At 65.6% G+C, this 25,139-nt stretch overlaps 4 protein-coding genes across 5 annotated transcripts; all 4 read left to right on the top strand.

Annotated features, from left to right (window-relative positions):
- Positions 1-482: 482 nt before the first annotated feature.
- On the top strand, positions 483-5,685 carry LOC102448796 (protein NKG7-like). Its single transcript, XM_075907915.1, has 5 exons — positions 483-778; positions 1,703-1,913; positions 2,310-2,456; positions 2,804-2,938; positions 5,404-5,685. Exons 2-5 carry the CDS (start codon positions 1,736-1,738, stop codon positions 5,448-5,450), a joined length of 507 nt encoding a protein of 168 aa, XP_075764030.1. The 5' UTR covers positions 483-778; positions 1,703-1,735; the 3' UTR covers positions 5,451-5,685.
- Positions 5,686-5,738: 53 nt separating this feature from the next.
- LOC112544991 (uncharacterized) lies at positions 5,739-9,151 on the top strand. The gene is made up of 4 exons (XM_075907888.1): positions 5,739-6,515; positions 6,946-7,095; positions 8,255-8,374; positions 8,457-9,151. Exons 1-4 carry the CDS (start codon positions 5,843-5,845, stop codon positions 8,570-8,572), a joined length of 1,059 nt encoding a protein of 352 aa, XP_075764003.1. The 5' UTR covers positions 5,739-5,842; the 3' UTR covers positions 8,573-9,151.
- Positions 9,152-10,359: 1,208 nt separating this feature from the next.
- On the top strand, positions 10,360-14,405 carry ETFB (electron transfer flavoprotein subunit beta). The gene is made up of 7 exons (XM_075907897.1): positions 10,360-10,515; positions 10,997-11,152; positions 12,137-12,295; positions 12,518-12,580; positions 12,746-12,904; positions 13,893-14,074; positions 14,212-14,405. The coding sequence occupies exons 1-6, from the start codon at positions 10,459-10,461 to the stop codon at positions 14,061-14,063; spliced, it is 765 nt and encodes a 254-aa protein (XP_075764012.1). The 5' UTR covers positions 10,360-10,458; the 3' UTR covers positions 14,064-14,074; positions 14,212-14,405.
- Positions 14,406-15,963: 1,558 nt separating this feature from the next.
- Positions 15,964-23,012, top strand: LOC102444423 (V-set and immunoglobulin domain-containing protein 10-like). Of its 2 annotated transcripts, XM_075907871.1 has the most exons (11): positions 15,964-16,034; positions 17,718-18,050; positions 18,147-18,410; positions 18,669-18,953; positions 19,174-19,428; positions 19,918-20,190; positions 20,295-20,582; positions 20,873-20,986; positions 21,724-21,785; positions 21,906-22,049; positions 22,417-23,012. In XM_075907871.1, the coding sequence occupies exons 1-11, from the start codon at positions 15,986-15,988 to the stop codon at positions 22,516-22,518; spliced, it is 2,169 nt and encodes a 722-aa protein (XP_075763986.1). In that variant the 5' UTR covers positions 15,964-15,985; the 3' UTR covers positions 22,519-23,012. The 2 variants fall into 2 exon arrangements, with proteins under 2 accessions (XP_075763986.1, XP_075763985.1); XM_075907870.1 differs by lacking the exon at positions 22,417-23,012 and having other exon boundaries at positions 21,906-22,398.
- The last annotated feature ends 2,127 nt before the right edge of the window (positions 23,013-25,139 follow it).

The raw sequence follows: 25,139 nt of genomic DNA, 5'->3' as shown, positions 1-25,139 counted from the left end.
TCCCCTCCTCAGCGGTGACTCGCCGAGCTGTGCCGGTGGTGACCGCCCCCCCCCCCCCCGAACCACAGGCACAGGAAGCGGGGGGAGGGGGGTGCAGAGAGAGAAACAGCTCGGCGAGCCAGCGAGAGAGCGCGAGGCGGGAAGGGGGCAGGTGACGGGGGGGGGGGGGTTGAACGGACTGAGGAGTTGGGGTGGCCAGAGGCACCTAAAGGGGGTGTCTGGGGAAGGCGAGACACGGGGTGAACAGGGCTAGATGGATATAAAACGTGTAGGGGATGGATGGGCCAGGGACACTGGGATCGGCTGGGATCCTGGTACAGCTGGCTGGGGTACGCAGGGATCAGGCTACACAGGGATGGGGTATGGCTGGCTGGGGTATGCAGGGATCGGGGTACACAGGGATGGGGTATGGCTGGCTGGGGTATGCAGGGATCGGGGTACACAGGGATGGGGTATGGCTGGCTGGGGTACGCAGGGATCAGGCTACACAGGGATGGGGTATGGCTGGCTGGGGTATGCAGGGATCGGGGTACACAGAGATCGGGGTATGGCTGGCTGGGGTACGCAGGGATCGGGGTACACAGAGATCGGGGTATGCAGGGCAGGGACAGACACACAGTTTCCTCTGATGCTCACTCTTACCACAAAGCCCACCCCCTTGCTCCTTCCTGTCAAGTAACAGCCCCACCTCCTTTCTCGGTGACCCCATCCGCTGGGAGAGACAGCCGGGGGCCTGGGTGCAGCCGGACAGAGTGTGCAGGGGGCACCCAGCAGCAAGGTAAGGAGACGCCCCCCTTGCCAATATAGCTCCCCTTTGCTCCAACCACTAGACCCCACTCCCCTGAGCCAGGGAGAGAACCCAGCAGTCCTGGCTCCCTACCCCTTCCCATCTAACCACTAGATCCCACTCCCTTCTCTAAGCCAGAGAGCAAACCCAGCAGTCCTGGCTCCCAGCCTCCCCACTTCCACTGTGCCCTGCCCTAACCATTAGATTCCTCTCCCTGCTCCACAGCCAAGGAGAGAATCCAGGAGTCCTGTCCCCCAGGCTCCTCCCCCTGCTCTAACCATTAGACCCCCTCACTGGGCTGGGGAGCCCTGAGCACTGGGAGTGCCTTAGGTTCCCAGGAGCCCAGAGGGGGCTGGGAGAGGGTCCAGGGTAGCTGTCCAGAGGCAGTGGAAAAGAATGAAACTGGTAGATGGATAAGGGGCCAGATGCCAGGGTAGATGGGCCCATGGAGCTGATCTGTGGCAGCAGGACACCAGGCTGGGGGACCATGGGGCTGAGCGAGAAGGGTCTGTGGGGCTGATCCCCCAGACAGGGGCCCAAGTTCCTCAGAGCAGCCGCCGTGCAGCTCAGGTTGCAGGGAAGACATGAGAATAGCTCGGGAAGTGGTTGGGGTGTGAAACGCTGCTGGGGAGAGCAGTAGCAGCACTAACCATTAGCAAACACTCCTCCCCACCCACACTGGAGCTAGCGAGAGACCCCGGAGTCCTGGCCCCCTCCCCCCAGCTCTAACCACTAAACTCATGGCCTTCTGAAGGGCAGGGGAGAACATGAGTCATGGCAGCACTTTGACTCAGCCCTGGCACCACAGCAGGCCCAGCCGCAGTGGGGGGGGGGGGGGGGGATGCCGGGCAGGGGGGCTGGGTGGGGGAGAGGTTGTGCCCGGGGACTGTCCCCAGCTCGGGGTTCCTCTTGCAGGTCTGTAGCTGAGCCAGCCCGTCTCGGAGGGAGATGCAGGCCTGTAGCGTGGGGAGCTGCCTGCTGGCTGCGCTCAGCCTGCTGCTGCTCTGCATGGCTCTCAGCACCGACTACTGGCTGGTGGCCTATGGCGCCAAGGACACGTTCCACAGCGGGCTCTGGCAGCAGTGTACAGTGGGCGGGGTGTGTGTGTCCCCTGCACAGGTCAATGGTGAGGAAACAGCCGGGGCTGGGATGCAGCCACCTCTGGGGTGGGGCACGGGAGGTGTTTACATGGGGACTCCTCGCCCTGCCCTGGGATCTGGGGTGGGGGTGGAAGGTGTTCATTTGGGGACCCCTCACCCTGCCGTGAGATGCAGCCACCTCTGGGGTGGGGGTGGGAGGTGTTCTTGTGGGGACCCCTTACCTGGCGCTGAGACATGGCCCTCACTGGGGTGAAGCAGTGGGCATCCATCCCGATAGGCCCCGATCGCCCAATCTTGGGACATGCACAGAGAGCCCTACCGAGTCCCCGCTCCCTCTGCTCCAGGCTCCCCCTACACCCACTGAGGGTTGGCTGGGGATGGTGGTTCCTCGTTAACCCTTCTTGTCCATACCCTCCCCACAGGGTATATACAAGCCACCCGGGCCTTCCTGATCCTGGCAGCTCTGGCCGCGGCCGTCTGCATCCTGTCCCTGCTGTCCTCCATCATATCCTGCTTCCAGAGCCCCGTGAGCCTCAGCCTCGTCGCTTCCCTCTCAGCCTTCGCTGCCGGTAGGGCCCAGCCCCGGGCCTGGCCTCTGGGGGGTGCTGAAGTGGGGCAGGGATTGAAGACTGGGGCTGGCCCCTCTGGGGGTTGTTGGAGCAGGGCTGACAGGCCCAGGGCCCGAGAATGGGGCTTGGGGCTTGGCCCCTCTGGTGCGGGTGCTGGAGTGGAGCTGGGAGGCCCAGGGGGGCAGAGAATGGGGCACAGGTCCTGCCCTCTGGGGGGTGTCAGAGCGGGACTGGTGCCCAGGGACATGCAATGGGGCTCAGAGCCTGTCCCCTCATGGGGGCACCAGCCTTTAGGACAGGGAGCCTGGAACCTACTGGCTCAGAGTGTCTACCCCTCCCTGCCCCAGCTGGCTGCACCCTGGTTTCCATGGCCGTGTTCAGTGCCGAGTCGTGGGACAAGAACAAGGACGGGCAGATCCAACTGACCTTCGAATGGTCCTTCTACCTGGGCTGGGCCGCCCTGCCGCTGCTGGTCCTGAGCGGTGAGCTGGGGGGTCGCCATGGCGAGCCGGGCTGGGACTCCACAGGGGAAGGCTGCTGGGGCAGGTTGGGGGGAGGGAGCCCATTTGGAGGCCGGGTGCTGTGGGGGCAGGCGAGAGGCATTGTGGAGGGAACAGGGTGAGTGGGATTGTGGGGGGCTGGGGAGAGGGTGCCATGGGACAGCACGGGTGGACTGAAGTTGTGGCTCTCCACCCTGGCTGAGTCTCTGTCACCGGGTATTAGACAAGTACAGGGATGGGCATGAATTTATGATGGGGGCTCTCCAAGAATTTGAAAAGTGGTCAAGGGCTGCACTCTTCCAAGAGGAGGAGGAGGTGCGGGGTCTGGGATGGAGGTTGGGAGCAGAAGGGTGCTTGGGGTAAGGGAGGGAGTTTGGGTGAAGGAGGCAGTTGTGACCTGGGGCACTGGACTGGGGTGCAGGGGGTTGGATTGTGTCCCAGGGCAGGGAATTGGGGTACAGGAGGGGGTGCAGGGATTTGGGTTGTGAGCTAAGGCAGGAGCTAAGGCAGGGGTTGGGTGCCAGATCTGGGAGGCGATATGAGTACAGAAAGGAGGCAGAGGATTAGGGTCTGTGGGTTGGAGAAGGGAGGGGCTGAGGTGTTCCTGAATCAGCCTCCCCGCCAGCCAGTGTCCCTCTCAGCTGTGGGGCAGCCCTGCCCAGTCAGTCAGCTTCGTGCATGGAGCCCTGAGCCGGTTAATCCGCTCTGGGGCCAATTAATCCCCTGCGAAGCTGTGTGGCTGCCCAGCTTAGAGGGAACAGGCTGTCTGATCTGTCCTGCACAGGCTGCAGCCATGTGCTCTGGAGCCCCTTGTTCTTCATGGCTGCCTGTTATTGAAACAGGCAGCTCCCATTGGCTGGTTTCTTAGCCAATGGGATTGTGCTGGGGGTGGGAGCAGCCCCTAAATCTTCCCCCCCACTCCAGGTTCACAGTTTAAAAAGAAAAACCACCCAGCGGCTGTGTTTGAGTGGCCTGCAGGTGGGGTGAGGTAAACGGGGAGCCTGCCATGGGCTCCCTGCAGCAGATCCGGTGGCTTGGCAGGCCGGATCCAGCCTACGGGCCGTATTTTAGCCCGGCCTGGTCACACACAGCACAAAATGGCTGAAACAACAACGACTTTATTAACACAACAGCAAACGTAAAGAACAACCACGAAATCGGGCTGTTATCATCGGGGCGGATGATAATTTTGCAGGGCCCAGGCAGTGCTGCGGAGCCCAGGGCGGCACAATTTCGTGCATGCGCTTCGGCAGCAGCCAACCAGAAGTAGCGTGTGCAGGGCCTATTGAAGTGTGGGGCCCGGGGCAGCCGTCCCGCTCGCCCTGCCCTATATCCGCCGCTGGTTATCATGAAACAGTGGTGTGAAGGCAGAACCCAAAATGTGAGTCGCTAACACTGGGGGCAATACAAATAGCGGGATCACACCCCCCTCTCGGTGTTTGGAGAGGAGGGTTGCTGGATGTCCAGGACGGAGGAAGGGAACCCGGGGAAACAGGACGGAGCCGTAGAGGCTCAGGCAGGCGGCCGGTCTTCTCTCGCTCCGCCTTGAATCTTCTTTTCGTGCCGTGCCGCCCGGCGTGTGGTGTGCGGCAGGAAGACGAATGAGGGAACGTGAGCGTGTGTGTGTGGACAGTAGATCTGGGAGATCGGTCGCCTGGCCTCACTGCAGGCACCTTAACCTAAAACGAACACGCTGTGCCCAGCAAGCGCGAGGGGCACAGACGGGCTGTGGCTCTGACCCCCCTGAGGGTGCAGGAGCGCCCTTGTCAGCCCTCTTGTCACCCGGCAGGTTGGGGTCAGGTGACCCCACTTTTCCCGCCTTTTTCCTTTTCCCGCCTTCAGGCCAGGGTCGGCGACAGGGAGGCTGATCACTGTCTTTAGAGGCGAAATTAAAATGGTGGACCCACAGACTGGCGCCCCTCCCCCGACACAGGAGCGGGGGGTGACTGGGATTGTGGGGGGCAGGACACTGTGACATCGGGGCAGGAGAGGGGGTGCTGTGGGGGATGGGGGTGACTGAGGTTTGGGGGTGGGGTGCCATGTGGGGGCAGGAGGCAGGATCTGTAGGCAGGGAGTGCTGTGGGGGATGGGGGACTGAGGTTCAGGGGTGGGGTGCCATGGGGACAGGAGTTTGGGGCTGCAGGGAGGAGGTGCTGTGAGGGGGAGGGGGTGACAGGTTCAGGGTGGGGGAGCCGTGGGGGGGCAGGAGGCAGGGACTGCAAGGAGGGAGTGCTGTGCAGGACAGGGGTGACTGGGGTTCAGGGGTGGGGTGCCATGGGAGCAGGAGGTGGGGGCTGCAAGAAAAGGGGGGTGCATGGCGAGGGCAGGAAATCAGGCAAAGGAAGTGTGGGGCAGGTTGGGGAGGTGCTGTGAGGGCCGGGCGCAAAGGGGCGGCGGGGAGCGGGGGGGCTGTGGAGCTGTCTCCAAGTTCTCCCATCTCTTTCCAGGTATCTTCGCCCTTGTAGTCCGCCGGGCGGGGTACGAGCAGTTGTAACCGGAGCCCTGGAGATGGGGGGACTGGATGGACCCCACCCCCAAAAGCCTCTGCTGCCCCCTGCTGCAACGGAGCTAGCGCCCCCTGAGGGGAAAGGCTGCACACCTCATTCCCTGCCCCCCTCGAGCCAGCGGGTCCCGCTGTGGGGCTGAGCACAGCCAGCGCCCCCTAGCAGCTTGCCCGTTGTGTCTGGCTCTGTTCCTGCTCCGCAATAAATGGTCCTTTTGCATCCGAACCGTCTCCCCTGTCGACCCACGGGGGCCCGGTGGGCTGGGCCCAGGGGCTGAGCCGGGGGCGACATGGGCCACAGGGGTTCTGGAACCCTGGAGTTACCATGGGAGTCAAGACCTGATTAGAGCTGAGGTGGGGAGACGACCACCAGGACAGACCCAATGGATACCTGGCCACGGCCCCATGGCAGGGAGTCCCAGAGGTTAACCCCACCAATACCCAGTGGCAGAGAGCCCTCGGGGGTAACACCATCAATGCCCAGTAGCAGAGAGCCCTGGGGGGTAACGCCATCAATGCCCAGTAGCAGAGAGCCCTGGGGGTTAACCCCACCAATGCCCAGTGACAGGGAGTCCCGCAGGTTAACCCCACCAATGCCCAGCAGCAGGGAGTCCCACAGGTTAACCCCACCAATGCCCGGTGACAGGGAGCTCTGGGGATTAACTCAACCAATGTCCAGAAGCAGGGAGCCCCAGGGGTTAACCCCTCCAATGGTCAGTGGCAGGGAGTCCTGGGGGTTAACCTCTCCAGTGCCCAGTGGCAGGGAGTCCCACCAATTAACCCCACTAGCGCCCAGTGGCAGGGAGTCCCACAGGTTAACCCCACAGCTTTTCCAGCCTAGCCGTGCCCGGTCTCCCCTGTCTACGATGGCCCTGGGCCAGGGCTCCAAGATGGGGGCAGCCGGACTCTATCTCTCCTGCTTGGCAACTGTCTTGCTGGCTGTATGTGCTGCCACCGAGTCCTGGCTCCGGCTCTGGGTCCTGGGCATCGTCATTCACCGCGGGCTGTGGCAGGAGTGTCAGCTGGGGACCTGCACCCCCCTCCAGGGCCAGCGAGGTAGGGGCATCGGGTTAACCCTGCTCTGATCCGGTGGCAGGGAGTCCCACAGGTTATTCACACCTTTATCCAGTGGCATGGAGTCCCATGCATTAACTCTGCTCTCAGTGACCCACAATAACTGCAGTGAGGCCAAGTGGCAGGGAGTTCCACGTGCTCCATCAGCATCAGGAAGGGGCTAGATTGGGAAACTGGCTGAAAGAAGAGTGTGTGTGGGGGGGTCAGCTGTACCCATCAAGAGGGAGCCCTGAGTGGGGGGCAGCTCCCTCTTCCCTGTTGTCAATACCCAGTGCATGGAGCGTTGGCGCCCTCCACTGCCCACATGAGGACACAGCGGCGCATGATGCTGGGGAACCCTAGGGCAGAAAGGCCCCATAGTGTGCAGAGGTTCACTAACCCCCTCTCTCATTCTGCTCCCCCTCCCCCCCAGCATATGTGGGAGTGTCGAGGGGATGCCTGGTTCCAGCCGTCCTGACCTCGTACCTCTCCGTGCTGTGTGGGGCCCTGGCACTCACTCCCTGCCCAGCCCCCAAGGGGCTTGATTGGGCCCGGGGGGCTGCTGCCCTCTGCTTTCTCACAGGTAAGAGGCACCCCAAACCCTTCCCGCATCCTCTGCCCCCCAAACAGCCTCCTTACCCCCAACCGCCTTCCTCCCCTCCCTTACCCTCATGTGCACTGATTTTTTCCCATCTCTGAGTAGGATTGAAACAAAAATACCAAACACCCCCCCTTCCCTGGCAAAAAAAAAAAAAAAAAAAAAAATTGGGAAAAAATTCCATTGAAGGGAAAAAAAAGGGGCGGGAGGGAGACCAAAGTTGTTGAGAAAAAAAAAAAAAAAGCAGCATTAAATCAGCATGCCCCCTTTAAGAGACAGATACGAACTGGGAACGGTTGAGCACCAAGACCCAGGGGAAACCATTGCTTCCCCTAGGTCTTTTGGCCTGCAGCCTTGGGGAACCAGGTAAGCATGGGGTCAGGAGGCTGGGGGCGCCAGAAGCCAGGAAGGGGCACGGTGGGGGGGAGAGGCCGGGCGCTGAGTGTTTGTAGGGTTGCCAGGTGCCCAACATTTTCACCTCCTGGCCGGAGAAAAATTCAGAAAATACTCGACATTTTAGGTGTCCGGTATCTCTGAATTTTTTTTACCAGACAGGAGCCGAAAATATCGGACTATCCAGGAGAATACCGGACACCTGGCAACCCTATCTCCGAGTGGAATGAATTTTGTTATGTGCACCATTGTGGGAGGAGACGTGCGACAGGGAGGTGACATGCAACATGTCACCTTCACATTGGTGTACAACATATGAGTCACGTGGCGGGGGAAGGGCCAAGGGGTCTGCAGCCTGGAAGGAGGCTCGGGCCTGGTGCAGGGGGCTGTTGAGACGGCCCTAGGGGTGGGGCCAGGGTTGGTTTGGGATGAAAGCGGGTGCTCCGGGATCCCCCCACTCTCTGAACAGCACCTGGGTGGGCAGGAGACGGGGCTGGAGAGGGAGCAGAGCCAGGCCACCCTGGCCATGGCAGGATTGGGCCGGGTTGGAGGGTAGGGGTGGGGTGGCTTGCCCAAGTCCCTGCCCTGTGCAGCTTGAGTGCCTGCTAAATAGCTTACAGGGGACTTAACAGCCTACCCCCCAACTCCACCCCTGCCCCATCTTCTCCGTCCTCACTCCTGACCCCCAACCCCTTCCTCTGGCCCCGGATCCCTGCAGTTTCCCCCCAGCCCCACATCTTCTGTCTCGCAGGTGCCTTGGCCACGCTGGCTCTGGGCAGTTTCATGGTTGGCTCAGCCAGGGAAGCGGGCGGCAGCTGGGCCTGGTCGCTGGTGGTGGGCTGGATGGCCGTGCCTGCAGCCTGCTTGGCAGGTGAGCACGGGGGAGGGTGCAGGGGGGGGAGGGGAATGGAAGAGAGGCTGACACCTCCCCTCCCCTGCCCAATCCATTCCAGGCACCTGCCACCGCCAGGCTCTGCGGAGGGAGCGACGCTTGCACAGCGGCCAGAGAGGACCACCCAGCTTCAGTGATGCCCCGGCCCCCCGTCTGGCCCCCAAACAGAGCTATTAAACCCCGTCTGCCAGGTGGAGACACCACAGGGCGTGGGACTGAAGCATGGATGGCTCATCTGGCTTGGGATGCAGCCATCTCTGGGGTGGGGCTGCTGGGAACAGCCATCTGGAATAGCGCCCAGGGCTGGATCCCCGTGGGCAGGAGCAGCTACCTGTGGGGGTGGGGAGGGCATCCAGTTGTAACTAACATTGAACCAGCCTGCCCCACAACCACTGCTGCTCACAGCCAGGAGCCCGGGGCAGCATCTTTGCAAGTACACAGCCAGAGACGGGCCCTGCCCCACATCCACTGGCCCAGGCGCTGCTCGGACCCACAGCCAGAGACGGGCCCTGCCCCACATCCACTGGCCCAGGCGCTGCTCGGACCCACAGCCACAGATGGGCCGTATCCCACATCACTGGCCGGACCCATGATCAGAGACGGGCCCTATCCCACATCACTGGCCGGACCCATGGTCAGAGACGGGCCCTATCCCACATCACTGGCCGGACCCATGGTCAGAGACGGGCCCTGCCCCACATCACTGGCCGGACCCATGGTCAGAGACGGGCCCTGCCCCACATCACTGGCCGGACCCATGGTCAGAGACAGGCCCTGCCCCACATGCACTGGCCGGACCCACAGCCAGAGACAGGCCCTGCCCCACATCACTGGCCGGACCCATGGTCAGAGACGGGCCCTGCCCCACATCACTGGCCGGACCCATGGTCAGAGACGGGCCCTGTGTGGGGTCGCCAGGTGTCTGAGTTTGAACCGGACAGTCCGGGATTTGAACTTTCTGTCCGGGAAACAATTTGAGAAAACAGACGTGTGGGGCACTTTATAATTCCGGAACTTTTATTATTAGCGGGTGTCCCTAGGCGGCTGCGGCCGGCTGGCGACAGGCTCACACGGCGGGAGCGTCCCCCAGCCGGGCAGCGCAGCTACACAGCGGGGAGGGGCCGGGGCAACCGGACCCGCCCTGCACCCAGCACTGAGCTCGGGACGGGCAGCGCCCCAGGGTCTGCATGTGCCCGGGTCAGCCCCGCCCCCAGCCGGCTGGTCCCGCCCCCCGCAGCCCCGCCCCCAGCCGGCTGGTCCCGCCCCCGCAGCCCCGCCCCCAGCCGGCTGGTCCCGCAGCCCCGCCCCCAGCCGGCTGATCCCGCAGCCCCGCCCCCAGCCGGCTGATCCCGCAGCCCGCCCCCTGCCGGCTGTTCCCGCCCCGTGTTTTGTTCAAACCCATCTGCAGCCCCGGCCCTGAGAGCGGACCCAGCAGGGGGCGGGGCCAGGAGGGGGCGGAGCGAAGAGCCGCACGCGGGGTTCCTTTCCGAGGGGGCGGGGCTCTAAGGCCCAGCCCAGGGAGCCACAAAGCCCCGCCCCGCCCCTCGCGCCTGGCAGCTGGAGTCCGGATCAGGTGTTTACGCCTTTCGTCACAACGTGACCCCCCATTGGGTTGCGGCGACCGTTTCTGCATGCCGATTGGCCAACGGGAAGAGCCCGCCTACCTCTCATGGTGATTGGTTCAAGGAGGTGGTTTTCCGTTACGATTGGAGAGGAATAGCCTCTGCTCTGATTGGCTGCTTCGGCAACCGATACATGCTCTGATTGGTCAGCTGCTCCCCACCCACCCACCCCCTGCGAGCGCTGATTACTCATCAAGCCTAGATTCGCTCTCCGCTGATTGGGCTGCGCGCCCCTTAGCCGTGACCGGCCACGCGCCCCACATGCCGTCTTCCCATTGGCTGCGCCGCCTTCCCGCCTTTGTGCGGCGCCGATTGGTTCCGCCGCCGGCTCCGCCCCCTCTTCGATTGGCCGCTGAGCTCCGGCTCCGCCCTACCGCGGGATCCGCCCGCTGATTGGCCAAGAGCCCGGAAGAGGGCGTAGCCAGGCCGCGGAGCGGGGCGATGGCGGCGCTGCGGGCGCTGGTTGGGGTGAAGCGGGTCATAGACTATGCCGTGAAGGTGGGCGGGGCTCCGGCCGCTGGGTCCCCCGTGGGGGGCGGGGCTCGGGCGCCTGGGTCCCTGCGGGCGGGAGCGCTCGGGCCCCCCCCCCCGGTCCGTTTAGTTTTTACATCCCTGTGCGGAGCCAGTTTTGTTCCCTGCGCCGAGACCGCGCCCGGCGCACCACCCGCGGGACAGCTGGGGGGGGGGGCCGCGGGACAGCCGGGGGGGGGGCCGCGGGACAGCCGGGGCCGCGGGTCCCTGTCCCGGGGGGGCGGGGGGGAGGCGCCGCGCCGGGTCCCTGTCCCGGGGGGGGGAGGCGCCGCGCGGGTCCCTGTCCCGGGGGGGGGGGGAGGCGCCGCGCGGGTCCCTGTCCCGGGGGGGGGGGGGAGGGAGGCGCCGCGCGGGTCCCTGTCCCGGGGGGGGGGGGAGGCGCCGCGCGGGTCCCTGTCCCGGGGGGGGGTGTCTCCGAGGCCGGGACCCAGTGACGCTCTGCCCGCAGGTGCGGGTGCGGCCGGGCGGCGGGGTGGTGACGGACGGGGTGAAGCACTCCATGAACCCCTTCTGCGAGATCGCGCTGGAGGAGGCTGTGCGGCTCCGGGAGCGGCGCCTGCTGCAGGACATTGTGGTGGTGAGCTGCGGCCCGCAGCAGTGCCAGGTACCGACCCCCGGCTCCTGTCCCTTCCCTCCCGCCCCAGCTCGCAGCAGTGCCAGGTGCCAGCTCCCGTTTTCCCCGACCCTCACTCCTTGGTACTTGCCCTCCTAACTCCTCAGTTTTCCCTCCCATGCCAGGCACCGAACACCCCTTCTGCTCCCCCTCCCATGCAGCCCCTTTGGGTCCCTCAGTGCCCCTCACTGCTGGGACCTGCCCTGTTGCCCTGCAGTATGAGGTACCAACCTCACTTAGTGACCCAGTGCCAGGTACCTGCCCCCCAGCTCCTCCCACTTCCCATGATCCTCCTACCAACCTGTTGGCTCCCCTCTGCAGCCTGCCTCCAGCCCTCAGGAAACTCCCCCACACTGCCAGGCTGAAATGTGTCTGCTTTTGGGATGCGCTGCACCCCGCCCCTGGTGTCATGCTGGGGCCAGTCCTGCCTGCTGGAGAGAGCCCCACTCTGCAGCACCCCACCCCCTAGTACTGTACTGGGGCTAGCCTTGCCTGCTGGGGAGAGCCCCCACCCCTGAATCCTGCCACTGGGTCCCTGCCTAGGCTCTGCTGGATCCTCCCCTGGCCCAGCTCTGTCCTGGCTTTACAGCCCCTGTGGGCCCTCGATCTTCAGCCACTGCCCCTCACGCCCAACCCGCAGCTTCTGCCAGCCCAACCGTGTCCTCTCCCCCCCTCCCCAGCCCTGCCAGCCCAGCCCTGGCTATCCCCGCCCTGCTGGTGCCCCTCACTCCTGACCTGCAGCCCTGGCAGCCTAGCCCTACATTTCCCCTCATTGATGGTTCCCAATTTCAGCAGCCTGCTGGAAGTGGAATGTGCCAGACCTCTTCCCCGCTCAGAGGGACAGACGCTGACCCGCCCAGGCTGGGCAGGGAGCCAGCCAGCCCCACTCCGGGGTTGGGAACATGGTTGGGGGACTGAGGTCGGGACCAGAGGCTGCCTCGCCTGCCCCTGAACTCTAGCTCTGCCCCTCCCCAGGAGACCATCCGGACTGCACTGGCCATGGGGGCTGACCGGGGGGTGCATGTGGAGATCCCAGCCCCAGAGTACGAGACCATCGGCCCCTTCCAGGTGGCCAAGATCCTGGCCGCGCTAGCCAAGAAGGAGGGGGTCAGCCTGGTGCTGCTGGGCAAGCAGGTGAGTTCCCCTCCTGTGTTCAGCCCAATGGGCCCATCTACCCCGGCATCCTGCCTGCTCACTCTCCACAGCTCAGCCCCATGGGCCCATCTACCCCAGCATCCTGTCTGCCTGCTGTGCTGCATGACTTGGGACACCGTTCCCAGCCCCTGGGGAGCCTCATGATGGGATGGGGAGGATCTTGAGGGTCTGGCTTGGGCTGACTCATCTTCTCCTTCCCAGGCCATCGACGATGACTGCAACCAGACTGGGCAGATGACAGCGGCGCTGCTGGACTGGCCTCAGGTGCCTGGCACGGGGGGGAGCCAGAGGCATGGGGTGGGGGGAGGGTCTGGGAGCTGGGAACGACAGGGACGGGGTTCTGGCAAGTGGGGCATGTGGCCAGGGAGGGAAGATTGGGAGGCATCCTAGGGGAGGGTGCTCCCTAACCCCCTTGGCCTGGCCCTGCAGGGGACCTTCGCCTCAGAACTGACGCTGGAAGGGCAGCAGCTGACGGTGGAACGGGAGATCGACGGGGGCCTAGAGAGCATCCGGCTCAAGCTGCCGGCCGTGGTGACAGCCGACCTGCGGCTCAACGAGCCCCGTTACGCCACCCTGCCCAACATCATGGTGAGGGGGGTTATGGGAACCCTCGCGCCAAGATGCAGCCACTTTTGGGGTGGGGCAGCTGGGTAACTGACGGAATCCTATGGTGGGAGCTGGAAGTAGGGTCCGTCTGGCCCCCTTCGTGCCTGGCCTGGGCTGTCTCAGTGCTTTGCCAGCCATAAGCCACCAGGTGCTGTTATCACTGAGCCACTAGCAGGGGGCGCCCCCCATAGCTGGCTCTCAAAGCCTCTGCCCCAGGGACAGGCCCCAGCCCGGCACCCCAGAGCTGCACTGCCCAGGACACCTTCTTAGCCCGGGTGCAGTGTGAGGCTGCAGCCTTGCCGGGCAGGGCTTAGATCGGCACCGTCCTGCCCCCGCATGGCGCAGCCAGAGGACGCAGGCGCCCTACAAGCCCGGCCCTCTCCTCCGGCGGGGTCTGCCCTGCGTGCTCATTGCTTCCAGCCCAGGTGGGGGAGGAGAGGGGCTGGCTGCCTGGGAGACACTCGCCTGGCCCTGGCCTGCGGCGATGTGGAGTCGCTGGCTTGGGGGCCCCCCCTTCCCACCCGGCTGGTTTCCTGCACCTGAATAGGGGGTGGAGCCAGGAATCCCTCGCTCAGCGCCTCCTGCTGGTCAGTGACTGAGCAGCCTCCTGGGTGGGCCACAGGCAGCATCCAGCGTGTTTCCTCCTGTGCCATCTCCGCGCCAGGGCATTGGCCTGGAACAGCTGGGTCCAGCAGGTCGCAGCCTTCACACGGCCGGCTGTGCCCGCGGCCTCGGGTACAGACAGTGTGTCCCGGGCACAGCCCCATGATACCACGTTACCCTTGCGGGAAACGTCAGGGATGCCTGGGTTCTCCCCCACGCTCAGGGAGGGGAGGTGGGGCTAGTGGTTAGAGCAGGGGCTGGGAGCCCAGGACATCTGGGTTCTCTCTCCAGCCCAGGGAGGCGGGGGGGCTAGTGGTTAGAGCTGGGAGCCCGGCTGCCTGGGTTCCATGCCTGGCTGTTGTCTCAGAAAGCCAAGAAGAAGAAGATCGAGGTGCTGAAAGCCTCGGACCTGGGGGTGGATCTCACCTCCCGACTGTCGGTGCAAAGCGTCCAGGAGCCGTCCCAGCGCCAGGCCGGCCTCAAGGTGGAGACGGTGGAGGACCTGGTGGGCAAGCTGAAGGAGAGTGGTCTGGTCTGAGCCGCCAGCTGGTGAGTGCAGGGCTGGGCACGGGGGGGGGGGGGGGGGGGAGGATTATCCAGGGGCTTCTGCTCCCCGCTTCTGAACACTGACCCTCCCCCCATGTCTCCCTGCTCCCACTGATCTCTGCGCTTTGTTTCTCTTCTAGCCTCTCCTGGAGCCGCTGCATCCGGCCCTCCTGCTGCTGTGACGGGCAGCGCCCTGGGGGGCCCTTTCCCGGGACCTGGTGCTGCCCCCCCCCATTTTAACCATGCTGCCTTTCAACCTGACGGCTGCCGGGAGTCGCTGCTGTGTCAGCGCTGGCGCTCAGGAACCATAAACCCTGCGGGGGTCTTTGGAGAACTCCTGTCTGTCCTTTGTCCACTTGCAGCCTTGTGCCCTGGGGGCACCCTGGCCTGGGGGTGTATGAGAGATTTGGGGGCACATGGGTGGCATTTGGGGGCTGCGGGTTGGTTTTGTGGAATGGGGGTGGGGTTATTGTAGGGTGGGCGTGGTCTGGAAGAAGGTGGGACTTAGTGGGGGGGTGGGTTTGGAAGGACCTGGGTGCGTTATGGGGGGAATGATGTTCATGGGGCCCCCAAGGAGACCCGGCTGGGCTGGGCCCGTTCTCTGGAGCTCGGGTCCCTCCCTGCTGGGCTCGGCCGGGTGACTCCTCCCCTTGCTCGCAGCCAAGGAGTGGGGCCCTTGGGGGGGGAGGAGGCGGCGCCTGCTGCTCCTCTGGACCTCCCTGCCACGCGATGCCCCTTGGCACGAACATGGAGCTCAGGCCCCGCCAGGCTGAGAGGGCTCGTCGGGGAGGAGGTGCTGCCGCCTGCAGCCGGCTTGGGCCCTGCCTGAGCCAGACCCTCTGCTCCCCCCATCCTGGCTCCCAGCCCCCGTCTGGGCTGATCTCCGAGGGGAGCTGAAGTCCCCAGCTCGCTGTCCAGGAGGGGGGAGCAGCACATCTCCCAGCTCACTCCAGCAGCCTGAAAAGGGGGCGCAGGGGGTCCTGGCAGGGGGAGGGGCCCAGGGGTTACCTGAACTCTGCCCAGGATGGCACCATGAAGTGAAAGGGGGGAGGGGGGCTGCTGCCCCTTACTGGAGCCACGCAGGGGGCTGGGGGGGGGCCACAAGCCAGCCTTGGTCTGGCACATTTCACAGCCCCACAATTTCCCTGCCCTGTGGTGGCAGCTGGTTCTGCTGTGGGGGCAACGCAGCCACCTCTGGGCTGGAGCAGCAGCATGTAACGGGAGGGGACTTTGGGGGGGTGCAGCTGCCCAGAGCGCAGCGCCAGAAAGGGGGGGGAGGGGCTTGGGGCTTGTTACAGCCGCTGCCTCCCCTGGGCCCGGAGGCCTCCCTGTGCGGGGCCCGGCTGCTTGTAGGACTGCGCTGGGCCCTCCCTGCGCTACGGAGAACCCGGGAGTCCGGACACTCCCCCTCCCCCCCCCCCCCCCGCAACCTGCCCCACCTTCCCAGCCAGCGCCCCCCCCACCTGCCCCACCTTCCCAGCCAGCGCCCCCCCACCTTCCCAGCCAGCGCCCCCCGCCTTCCCAGCCAGCGCCCCCCCCACCTGCCCCACCTTCCCAGCCAGCGCCCCCCCCACCTGCCCCACCTTCCCAGCCAGCGCCCCCCGCCTTCCCAGCCAGCGCCCCCCCCACCTGCCCCACCTGCCCCACCTTCCCAGCCAGCGCCCCCCCCACCTGCCCCACCTGCCCCACCTTCCCAGCCAGCGCCCCCCCCACCTGCCCCACCTTCCCAGCCAGCGCCCCCCCCACCTGCCCCACCTTCCCAGCCAGCGCGCCCCCCCCCCTCGGCACTTGCCCCGTCCCCGGCCAGTCACTGCCCCGCCCACCCCTGCCCCCGGCCTCATACCTGGCGTAGCTGCGCCGACCCCGCCCCCCCCGCCGGGCGTGTCGCCCCCCCCTTCCCCCTCCCCGCCCGTCATGGCCGGCAGGTGCCGGGACACCTGGGCCGCGCCGCTGCTGCTGCTGGGTGAGTGGGGGGGGGGGGGGGCTGCGGGGCCGAATCGCTCCGGGGCGATTCACCGGGGCCTGCCCCTAGTGCCCCCCCCCCCCGACGGGGACGGGCCTTGGGGGCGGAGGGGGGGGGCGGAAAGAAGCCGGGAGTCCCAGCTGGCCCCTCCCCTTTCGTCAGGGGCGCTGAAGGCTCCCGGAGTCCTGGCTCCCGACTCCCCCTCGCTAACCACTAGCCCCCGCTCCCCCCGAGGGATGGGGCTGGGGACGAGCCCCCCGGGGATCGCCGCCCTGGCTCGGGCTGGGAGAGCCCCGCCCCCCGGCTCCACCACCCAGCCTCTGCCCACAGCCCGGGGGCCTCTGAGTCTGCCCGCCCCCAGCTCCAGCCCCGCCCCCGCCCAATGCAGCCTCGGGCTCCAGGCCCAGCCCAGGCTGCAGTGGGGCGGAGGGCTGCTTCCTAATGGGGGTTGGGGATGGCTCACCCAGCGGAGATGCAGCCACCTCTGCAGCGGGGCTGGGGAACAGCCACACATAACACCGCTGTGGGATGGTTGCTCTGGTTCTCGTTTGGCTGGGCTGGGCTGGCGGGGGTTGGGAGCGAGGGGCACCGGCAGAGCTAGGGGGTCAGGGCTGTGCGGGCAGGGCCTGTGGGTCGGGAGTGAGGGGCACCAGCAGGGCTGGAAAGCAGGGAGTGAGGGAGACCGGTGGGGGGCAGGGTTGGGGGGCAGGGAGTGAGGGAGACCAGTAGAGGGGGCAGGGCTGGGGGGCAGAGGCTGTGGGTCGGGAGCAAGGGGCACTGGCAGGGCTGGGGGGCAGGAGCGAGGGGCATCCCCAAGGCTGGCTTTCTCCCAGGTTTCTCTCTGCATTGATCTATTTTGGGACAAGTCAGCTGCTCCCGTCAAAAGCTGCTTCCCCCTTGGCCCCCTGCAGCTGGGCCCTTGACTGAGCGGGGGGGGGGGGGGGGGGGCGGGGGCGGGGGAGGCCGGGGCAGAAGCTGCAGAATCCAGCCCAAGAACTGGCAGGGGCGTCCCGCCCGCCACCAAGGTCACTGCGACAGAAAGCGGCTCAGAAAGAGTCGGGCCGGTGCCCCTCACTCCCAACCCACGGCTCCTGCCGCCCCCACCCTGCCGGTGCCCCTCACTCCCGACCCACGGCTCCCGCCGCCCCCGCCCTGCCGGTGCCCCTCACTCCCGACCCACGGCTCCTGCCGCCCCCGCCCTGCCGGTGCCCCTCACTCCCGACCCACGGCTCCTGCCGCCCCCGCCCTGCCGGTGCCCCTCACTCCCGACCCACAGCTCCTGCCCCCCCCGTCCTGCCAGTGCCCCCCACTACTGCCAGCGCTGCCCCCTGCAGTGCCCTGCCTGTACCTATCAGTTTTGGCTCTGGGAGGGGCGGGGGGGCCTAGTGATTACAGCTGGGGGGCTGGGAGCCAGTTGTAGCTGGGAAGAGCTGGGAGGCTGGATTCCTGGGTTCTATTCCTCCGTCACCATAGGCTGCCTGTGACTGGCGGTGGGACAGGGAGTGGGTACGTGTGGGGACCCATCAGCCGCTCTGGGGCCGTGGGGGTGTCTGGCAGAGGAGAGTCAGTCTCTGTGCTGGGGTGAGGGGAGGCCACTGGGTAAAGGGCAGGGGATTGTATTGGGCAAAGACACCGGGGGGAACCAAAGCCCAGAACTAACCAGCGTCTCCACCTGCCCCCCAGGCCCCACCCTCCTCCTCTCTCTCCAGCTGCCCCCCAGCCCCCTGCAGGTGCTGCTGGGGGGGAATCTCTCGATCCCGCTCTCCTACCCGCTGGCCCAGCCGCCCCCCAGCATCGTGTGGCAGAGGAACCTGACAACGCTGGCGGCTGGATACCTGGCTCCCAATGGCTCCGTGGCTGTGGCCGCCGCCTACCAAGGCCGGCTCAACGTGGACCCCCACGGGGGGGCACTCACCATTGCCCGTGTCACCCTCCAGGATGCCGGTACCTACACAGTCGAGGTCTTCCCGCTGGGGGGCCAGCTGTGGAGGGGGGAGGTGCAGGTGGAGGTGTATGGTAAGTGGGGGTGCCTGGGTTGTATGCCCAGCCCTGCGAGGGCAGTGGGGCCTAGTGGTTAGAGAGGGACTCCCAGGCCTGTCTCCTCTCCTGTAGAAAAGGTAGGGAACGTCTTGGTGACGCCCACTTTGCTGGAGGTGACAGAAGGCGCCGAGCCGGCAGTTCTGACCTGCGCCCCCATACGGGGCACCGTCACCTGGACCAAGGATGGACAAAGCCTGGCCCAGAACCCCCGCTACCAGGTCTCGCCTGGGACTCTCCAGATCAATCAGCCTGACCGGAGCGACAGCGGCACCTACAGCTGCACTGTGTCCAACCCGTTCAGCCACGGGACCAGCGCCGCCTTGATCCGGGTCTATTGTGAGTGCAGGCAGGACGCCGGGGTAGATGGGCCTGTGCTGGGACAGAAAATGGCAAAGGGTGGGGATCCCGGGCTGGCTGGGCCCCCATGGAGGGAGGGGATCCTGGGCTGGCTGGGCCCCCATGGAGGGAGGGGATCCCGGGCTGGCTGGGCCCACATAGGGGGAGGGGATCCAGGGCAGGCTGGGCCCAAGGGGGGGAAATACTAGACATGTCCCCCCCCACCCCAGTTTGGACTCAGTTCTGGTTCCTTCCCAGACGGGCCAGAGCCCCCCACAATCAGCATCTCCTCAGACGGCAACCCGGAGCCCCGGCGCTACGTCCGGGTGAACAGCACGGTGGTGCTGGGCTGCCGGGCCCCGTCGAACCCGCCTGCCGAGATCTACTGGAACCTGGCGGATGCCAGCGACCCCCTGGTCCCTGCCCAGACCGACCTGACGCTGCCCCGGGTCCAGCTCAGCCAGGCCGGGTCCTACTCCTGCGTCGCCAGCAACCCGAAAACCCAGAACCGCCGGCGCGCCACCCTGACCCTCACCGTCACCCGTGAGTGCCCCCGGGTCGTGAATGGGGCCTGTTCCCTGCAGGGGGCGCCAGCTCCCATCCAGCCACAGGGCAGGGACTGGCTGACTCAGGGGGGCGGGGAATGGGGTAGGGGCCTGTCCCCGCCAGGGGGCGCCAGCTCCCACCCAGCCCCGAGGCAGGGGATTGGCTGGTTCGGGCATGGGGCAGGGCTATGGGGCTGATCCATGTCCCCCTCCCTCAGAGATGCCCCCCGGATCCCCGATCTGCTCCCTGGATGCGGTGGCCAATGGCACGGCCCTTCGGTTCCGCTGCTCCTGGGCCGGGGGCTCCCCTACCCCCACCCTGAGTCTGCAGGGGCTGCCAGGGGGAGAGGAGCAGGGGGTCGGCTCTGCTCTGGAGCGTACCCTGAGCCCCCCTCTGCCCAGCCTCAATGGCACCCGTGTCACCTGCCTGGGAAGGCACCTCGCCGCCGACGGGAACTGCAGCATGACGCCTGGTGAGAGCCAAGCCCACCGCTGGGGGTGCAGTACCAGCTCCAGCCAGCAGGGGCCGCACTGTGCAGGGCAGGGGGTCCCTACCAGCTGGGCAGGGCATGGTCCATGGCAGCAGAGTTGGTGCCCAATAGATGGGGGGATGGGAGGAGTGAAGGAGGGTGAGGCCTGGAAGTCCAGTGGGTAGGGGGAGAGTGAGTTGGGAGGGGCTAACGTCCAGGGGGTGTGGCCTGGAGTGTGAGGACACAGCCAATGGCCACTATGGGTGGGGTTAGCATCCTGGAGGAGGGGCCAAGATAGTATGGGTGGGGCTTGTATCCAGGGAGAGGGACCAGGACACGGTGGGCGGGGCTAGCATCCAAGGGGAGGGGCCAGGATGCTGTATGTGGGGCAAGCCCCAAGGGGGAAGGGTTGGACAATAGATGTGGGTTAGCACCCGGCAACTCCACCCAAATCAATTCCCCAATGCTCCCCTCCAATGCTCCTCCCCCCAGAGGCGCCCTCGGGGGTGTCTCTCTCATTCCAGGCCTCCCGGGAGCCTGGGGGCTGGGTGCTGCTGGAGCTGCGGTGCCAGGGCACGTACCGGCCTGTGGAGATCGGCTGGGCCCGGGCCGGGGCAGCGCTGGGCGCAGGCGGGCGGTACCAGGTCAGCGCCGACGGGGCCCGACTCACCATCACCAACTTCACAACCCCGCAGGACCTGGGGAACTACTCGGTGCGGTGCCAAAACCCACTGGGCTCGCAGGAGAGTAACCTCACGCTGACAGGTGGGAACCCAGGAGTCCTGGCTCCCAACCCCCCTGCTGAAACCACTAGTCCCCACTCCCTTCCCACCCCAACCCCTCCCTCCAACGCTCCCTCCTCCCTGCAGGTCCTGCCATCTCCAGCTGGAGCCTGGGGCGTGACTCGGAGCCCAGCTCTGCCTGGCTGAGCTGGGTTGTGCCCGAGGGCTCCGTGGTCACCGAGTTCTGGATCCAGGTCCAGGGGACCTTGGGAGGCCGGGCCGCAGGGGAGTGGCAGACGCTGCAGGCACTAGGGGGCGCCAATCGCTCCAGCACCGTGGGGGGGCTGCAGCCTTACAGCTCCTATTCCTTCCGCCTGCTGCCCCTGCTGGGCACCCAGGCTGGGGAGCCCAGTGGCACACAGACGCTCCTGCCAGGTGAGTGAGAGGGCAGGGCAGGATGCCTCGGTTCTTTTCCCAGCTCTGCGAGGGGGTTGGGGGCTAGTGGTTAGAGCTAGGGGAGGGATCTGTGAGCCAGGACCCCTGCATTTTCTCCCTGGCACTGGGAGGGGAGTGGGGTTCAGTGGTTTGATCAGAGGAAGTGGGGAGAGGGGACAGGGACTCCTAGGTTCTCTTCCTGGCTCAGTGAGGGGAGTGAGGGCTAGTTTTTGGGGCGGGGGCTGGGAGCTAGGACGCTGGGGTTTCCTCTGTCTCCCCTTTCTCTGCAGCCTCTACCCTGAGCCCCGGCGCCATTGCGGGCATCGTGTTGGGCTCGATCCTGGGCATGATCCTGATCCTTGCCCTCCTCGTGTTGCTGATCTGCTTCCTCCGGGCACGGTGGGGTGAGTCTGAAACCCCCTCCCACCCCACAGCCTGCAGGGAAAGGGGGCCTGGGACAGGATGTGCTGCTCTTAGCCAATCAGAGCCAAGGGGAAAACTGCTAAACTGGTTCCAGCCAATGGGAGGAAGGGCTGCTCTTCTCCAATCAAATGCAAGGATTGGAATCACTGCTCTGCCCTTGGCCAATCAGAAGACAAGAGGGGATGGCGTTGCTAAAATATGGCCTGACCAATCAGACCTGGAGTGGTTAGTGAATTGAACCTAGCCAATCAGGTGCAAGGGGTGGGATCATCCCCAGGGTTTCAGCAATCAAATGGCAAGGGTGGAGTAACCATAGGCCAAACAGCTGACAGGGGCAGAACAACGCACCAGCTCTCAGCCAATCAGATGCGAGAATGGACTCATTGACCTCCACTCCCCAATCAGGTAGAAGGGCTGTTGTCATTGGCCAGTGAGCAGCAAAGGGTCTTGCTTCCATTGACCAATCCAAACACAGTGGCTCTGTCCTTATCCAATTGGAGTTTGGAAGGCAGGACCCAGCTTCCAGCACCAGTCAGACTTCACAGGTTCAGCTGGGGGTGGGGCTGGTACCAGCCAATCAAAATTCAGGGATATGGGGGGGTGGGGTGCCCTGGCTCCAGCCAATGGGAAGCAAAGGAATCAGTCAGTGATCTTACCAGCGGCCAATGAGAATTGAGTGTTTCTGGCACCAGCCAACTGGGCTCTTTCTCTCCATCAGGAAAGAGGGAGAAGAGGCCCATGACTCCGCCAGGCACCCGCCAGCATTACCTGCCCCGCCAGGTGCGTGCAAGGGGGCGGGGCCATCTGTGGGCAGAGCCCAGGGGTGAACTCTACTGCCCGTGACTTGCCCGTGCCTCAGTTTCCCTGTCCTGAGGCTCACGGCGCGTCGCTCTGTTCTAGTTCCCCAACGGGAGAGAGTCAGACCCCATCGAGCCCCCAGCCTCGCCCGCCTGGGGGTCCCCACGCTGCTCCTGGGGCGACGGCAGCCTGTTCTACATCAGCTACGAAGAGCATCTGCGCATCCATGGCCCCCCCGCCTCCTGGGTAACTGCACCCCCAGGTTATAGGCTACCTTGTCCACTGCAGCATGGCGCTCCCTATAGACCTCCACCCTGCAGCATGGCCCCTATAGATCCCCCAACCCCTGCAGCACAGCACCCCCTATAGATCCCCACCCCCTTCTGCACAGTGCCTCCTAAACACCCTCACCCTGTAGCTCAGCCCCCTATAGATCCCCCACCCGCTGCAGCTCGTGCCCCTATTGATCTCCCACCCCCTGCAGCACAGCGCCCCCTATAGACTCCCACCCTGCAACACAGCACCCCCTTGTGCTAGCCTCGGGCACTGGTCCAGCCCTGACTACTGTCTGGCTCCCTAGCCATACGTCTCTTCTTCTCCTTCCTCTAACCAGCCCGGGCGCCCTGGAGAGGGCCGAGACGGCAGGGGCTCCGGGCTTCCCGCTCTGGCCAGTCAGCGCGACCCCAGGACCGCACGCAGTGCCACGCGGGTGTGACTGGCGCCGGAGCCAGGCGGCCGGGGAGCCCTGTGGGGCCTGGGAGGCGTCTGGCAAATGGACTGATGCTCTGTGGGGCCCCGCTCTGAGTATCCCCGGTCACGTGCTCACCCCCAGCTCCCCAGAACTGACAATGGGGCTGGAGGGGGGTCCACCTGCCTCAGCTGCTGGGAGGGGTAGCGGGAGAAAGGGACTGGCCAGGAGGGGGTGAGACTTCCTGTCTTTCTCTGTGTGCTTGGGAGAGGGTGGGACTTCCTGTCTTTGCAAATCATCTCAGGTTATACCTGGCTCTGATTGGTTGGAGATCTGGTTTTGCTGTCAGGGTGATGGCCGAGTGGGGGTGGGCCGAGGGCTGGGTCATTGACTGTGGGTGTTTTGACTGAAGGCCGCGGGATTACAGGTGTTGATCTATTTTGTGTACAACAGAACGATTTATATTTTTAATAATGTGATTTTAGAACTTTTTTTGCCAATAAAACCCGATTTCCAGCAAGCGGGGGGAGGTCAATCCATAGGGCAAGAGTTGTTGCTGGTGCAGATTTTCTTTTAAATCCGTTTAACTTGTGGAACTCCTTCCCTCATGATATCAAGGCCGGGCAGAGCCTGAAAGGCCTGGAGCTGCCCCTACAGGTGGGAGAGGATGGGCCCTGTGATGGCTGTTTTCCAGCCTGCAGCCCACATTGACCCCCCCATCTCAGCCCTTCGCCCCACACACCAGTTTGCACCCCTCCATAGGGACAATCCATCCCCTCCAGACAGGATTTGAATCATGACCCTGGCAATGGGCAGTGGGGGGCCCCGGCCCCAGCATGGTGAGGGGCTGGCTAATCCATGGGGCAGAAGGGGGAAGGAACATGGGGGGGGGGGGAATTCATTGAATCTTTTGGCTTGAGAGAGAGGAGGGGAGGCTTAGGGCTGTCACAGTCTCACAGGTGGGGCCCACACTTGGCCCCGGTGCTCCCCACATGGAACCCCCCTCCAAACAGCCCTTCCTCGCGGCGCCCCCTGCAGCACGACACCCTCCTTGGGGATCTCCCCTCTCTTGGGGGCCCACCCCTCAGCCTCTGGGGTCGCCTCTCGGCCTTCAGCCTGCCCCTGCTGTGAGCCCCCCCCGGGTCCCCTCCCTCTGGGCCCCAGGCCCAACCCCCAGAGGCTCTTAGCCAGTCCCGCTTCTTGAGCTTTGAACCCAGCAGAGGCTCTCGCAGGCCTGCAGGTCCCCTTGCCCCCCAGCCCAGCCCCTCTGTCTCCCCTGCCACCAGTCCCGCAGCCCCCTCCTCCCAGCCCAGCCCCCGCTGCCCCCCTCCAGCAGCCCCTCCCCTGGACTCCGTCTTCTGTTGGTAACAGGGTCAGCGGGGCCCCTCCCTCCGTCCTTTGCCCCCTGGCTGGAACCCGCTGGGCGGGCACCCGGGGCCTCTCTCTGCAGCCTATTGGCCTCCCTCCGGCCAGACCCGGCTGTGCCCTCCCAGCTGGGTCACTGGGGTCCCTAATTCCGTGCTGGCCCCTGCCCCTCCCCTCGTTAACCCAGGCAGCCCTGCTGTGAGCCCCCCCCCGCCCCCCCCCCGTCCCCAGCACAGGGAGGGGGCAGCTGGACAGAAAGGCGCAGCAGCTAGTAACAGCTGTGCTGGCCCCTCCCCCCGCCCCGAGCCAGGGCGGAAACCCAGGAGTCCGGGCACCCACCCACCCCCTCCCCCGCTGTGGCTGACTCTGGGGTTCTGGCCCTGGCGCCTCCAGTCGCTTTTGTTGCTCTTACACGGGACAGTGCCAAGAGCCGGGCTCCGGCGTGGGGCCAGCGCTGTGATTGGCCAGCAGCTCAGAGCCTGGGGGGGGAGGGCTTGCTCCTTTAGGGGGCACTGGCCCTGATCTGGCCTCAGGGTAAGGGACGGGCTAGGCTCCCCCCATCCCACACTGCCTTGCTCTAACCACTAGGCCCCTCTCCCCTTCCAGAGCTGGGGAGCGAACCCAGGAGTCCTGCAAGCCGGGGTCAGGGTGGGCTGTGGGGGTGCCTGGCTGACCTGGGGCTCTCCTTGGCAGACCCCCTCAAATGGAGGTTTACTCCCTCCCCCCACACTGCAAAAGTATCCCCTTCGCCGCAAAGTGCACGAGCCAGCGGCTCCCAGCATCCTGCACAGTCAGCTGGTGCCCCGCTCCTGACTCTCAGCCCCTGCCCCCCAGCCCTTCAGTGCCCCTCGCTCCCAACCCTCAGCCCTGCCCCCCCAGCCCTGCCAGTGCCCCCCAGCCCTTCCAGTGCCCCTCGCTCCCAACCCTCAGCCCTGCCCCCCCAGCCCTGCCGGTACCCCTCGCTCCCAACCCTCAGCCCTGCCCCCCCAGCCCTGCCGGTGCCCCTCACTCCCACCCCTTCGTGCCCGTGGGCCAGGGGTGCAAGTGGGCCGGGCCGATACTCCACAGGGACACGAGTTGTGGCTGGTACCTCATCCCAGAACGGTCCCCTGCCAGTCAGCCCGTTCCTGCCCCTGGCTGCCCTGGCTCTGCGTCCAGGGCTGGGGGCTGGGGGTTGGGGCTGGGGTTGCCACGATGCTGCCCCTCCTTGTCCCACCCCACCAAGCTCTGTCCCCTGGGGCTGGGGGTGTGTGACTGATACCCCCACTGCACTCACCCCCCAT

The sequence above is a fragment of the Pelodiscus sinensis genome, chromosome 24, assembly GCF_049634645.1.
Source record: "Pelodiscus sinensis isolate JC-2024 chromosome 24, ASM4963464v1, whole genome shotgun sequence".
In the NCBI taxonomy this organism is placed as follows: Eukaryota; Metazoa; Chordata; order Testudines; family Trionychidae; genus Pelodiscus; species Pelodiscus sinensis.
This window is presented reverse-complemented; position numbering and strand designations above follow the sequence as displayed.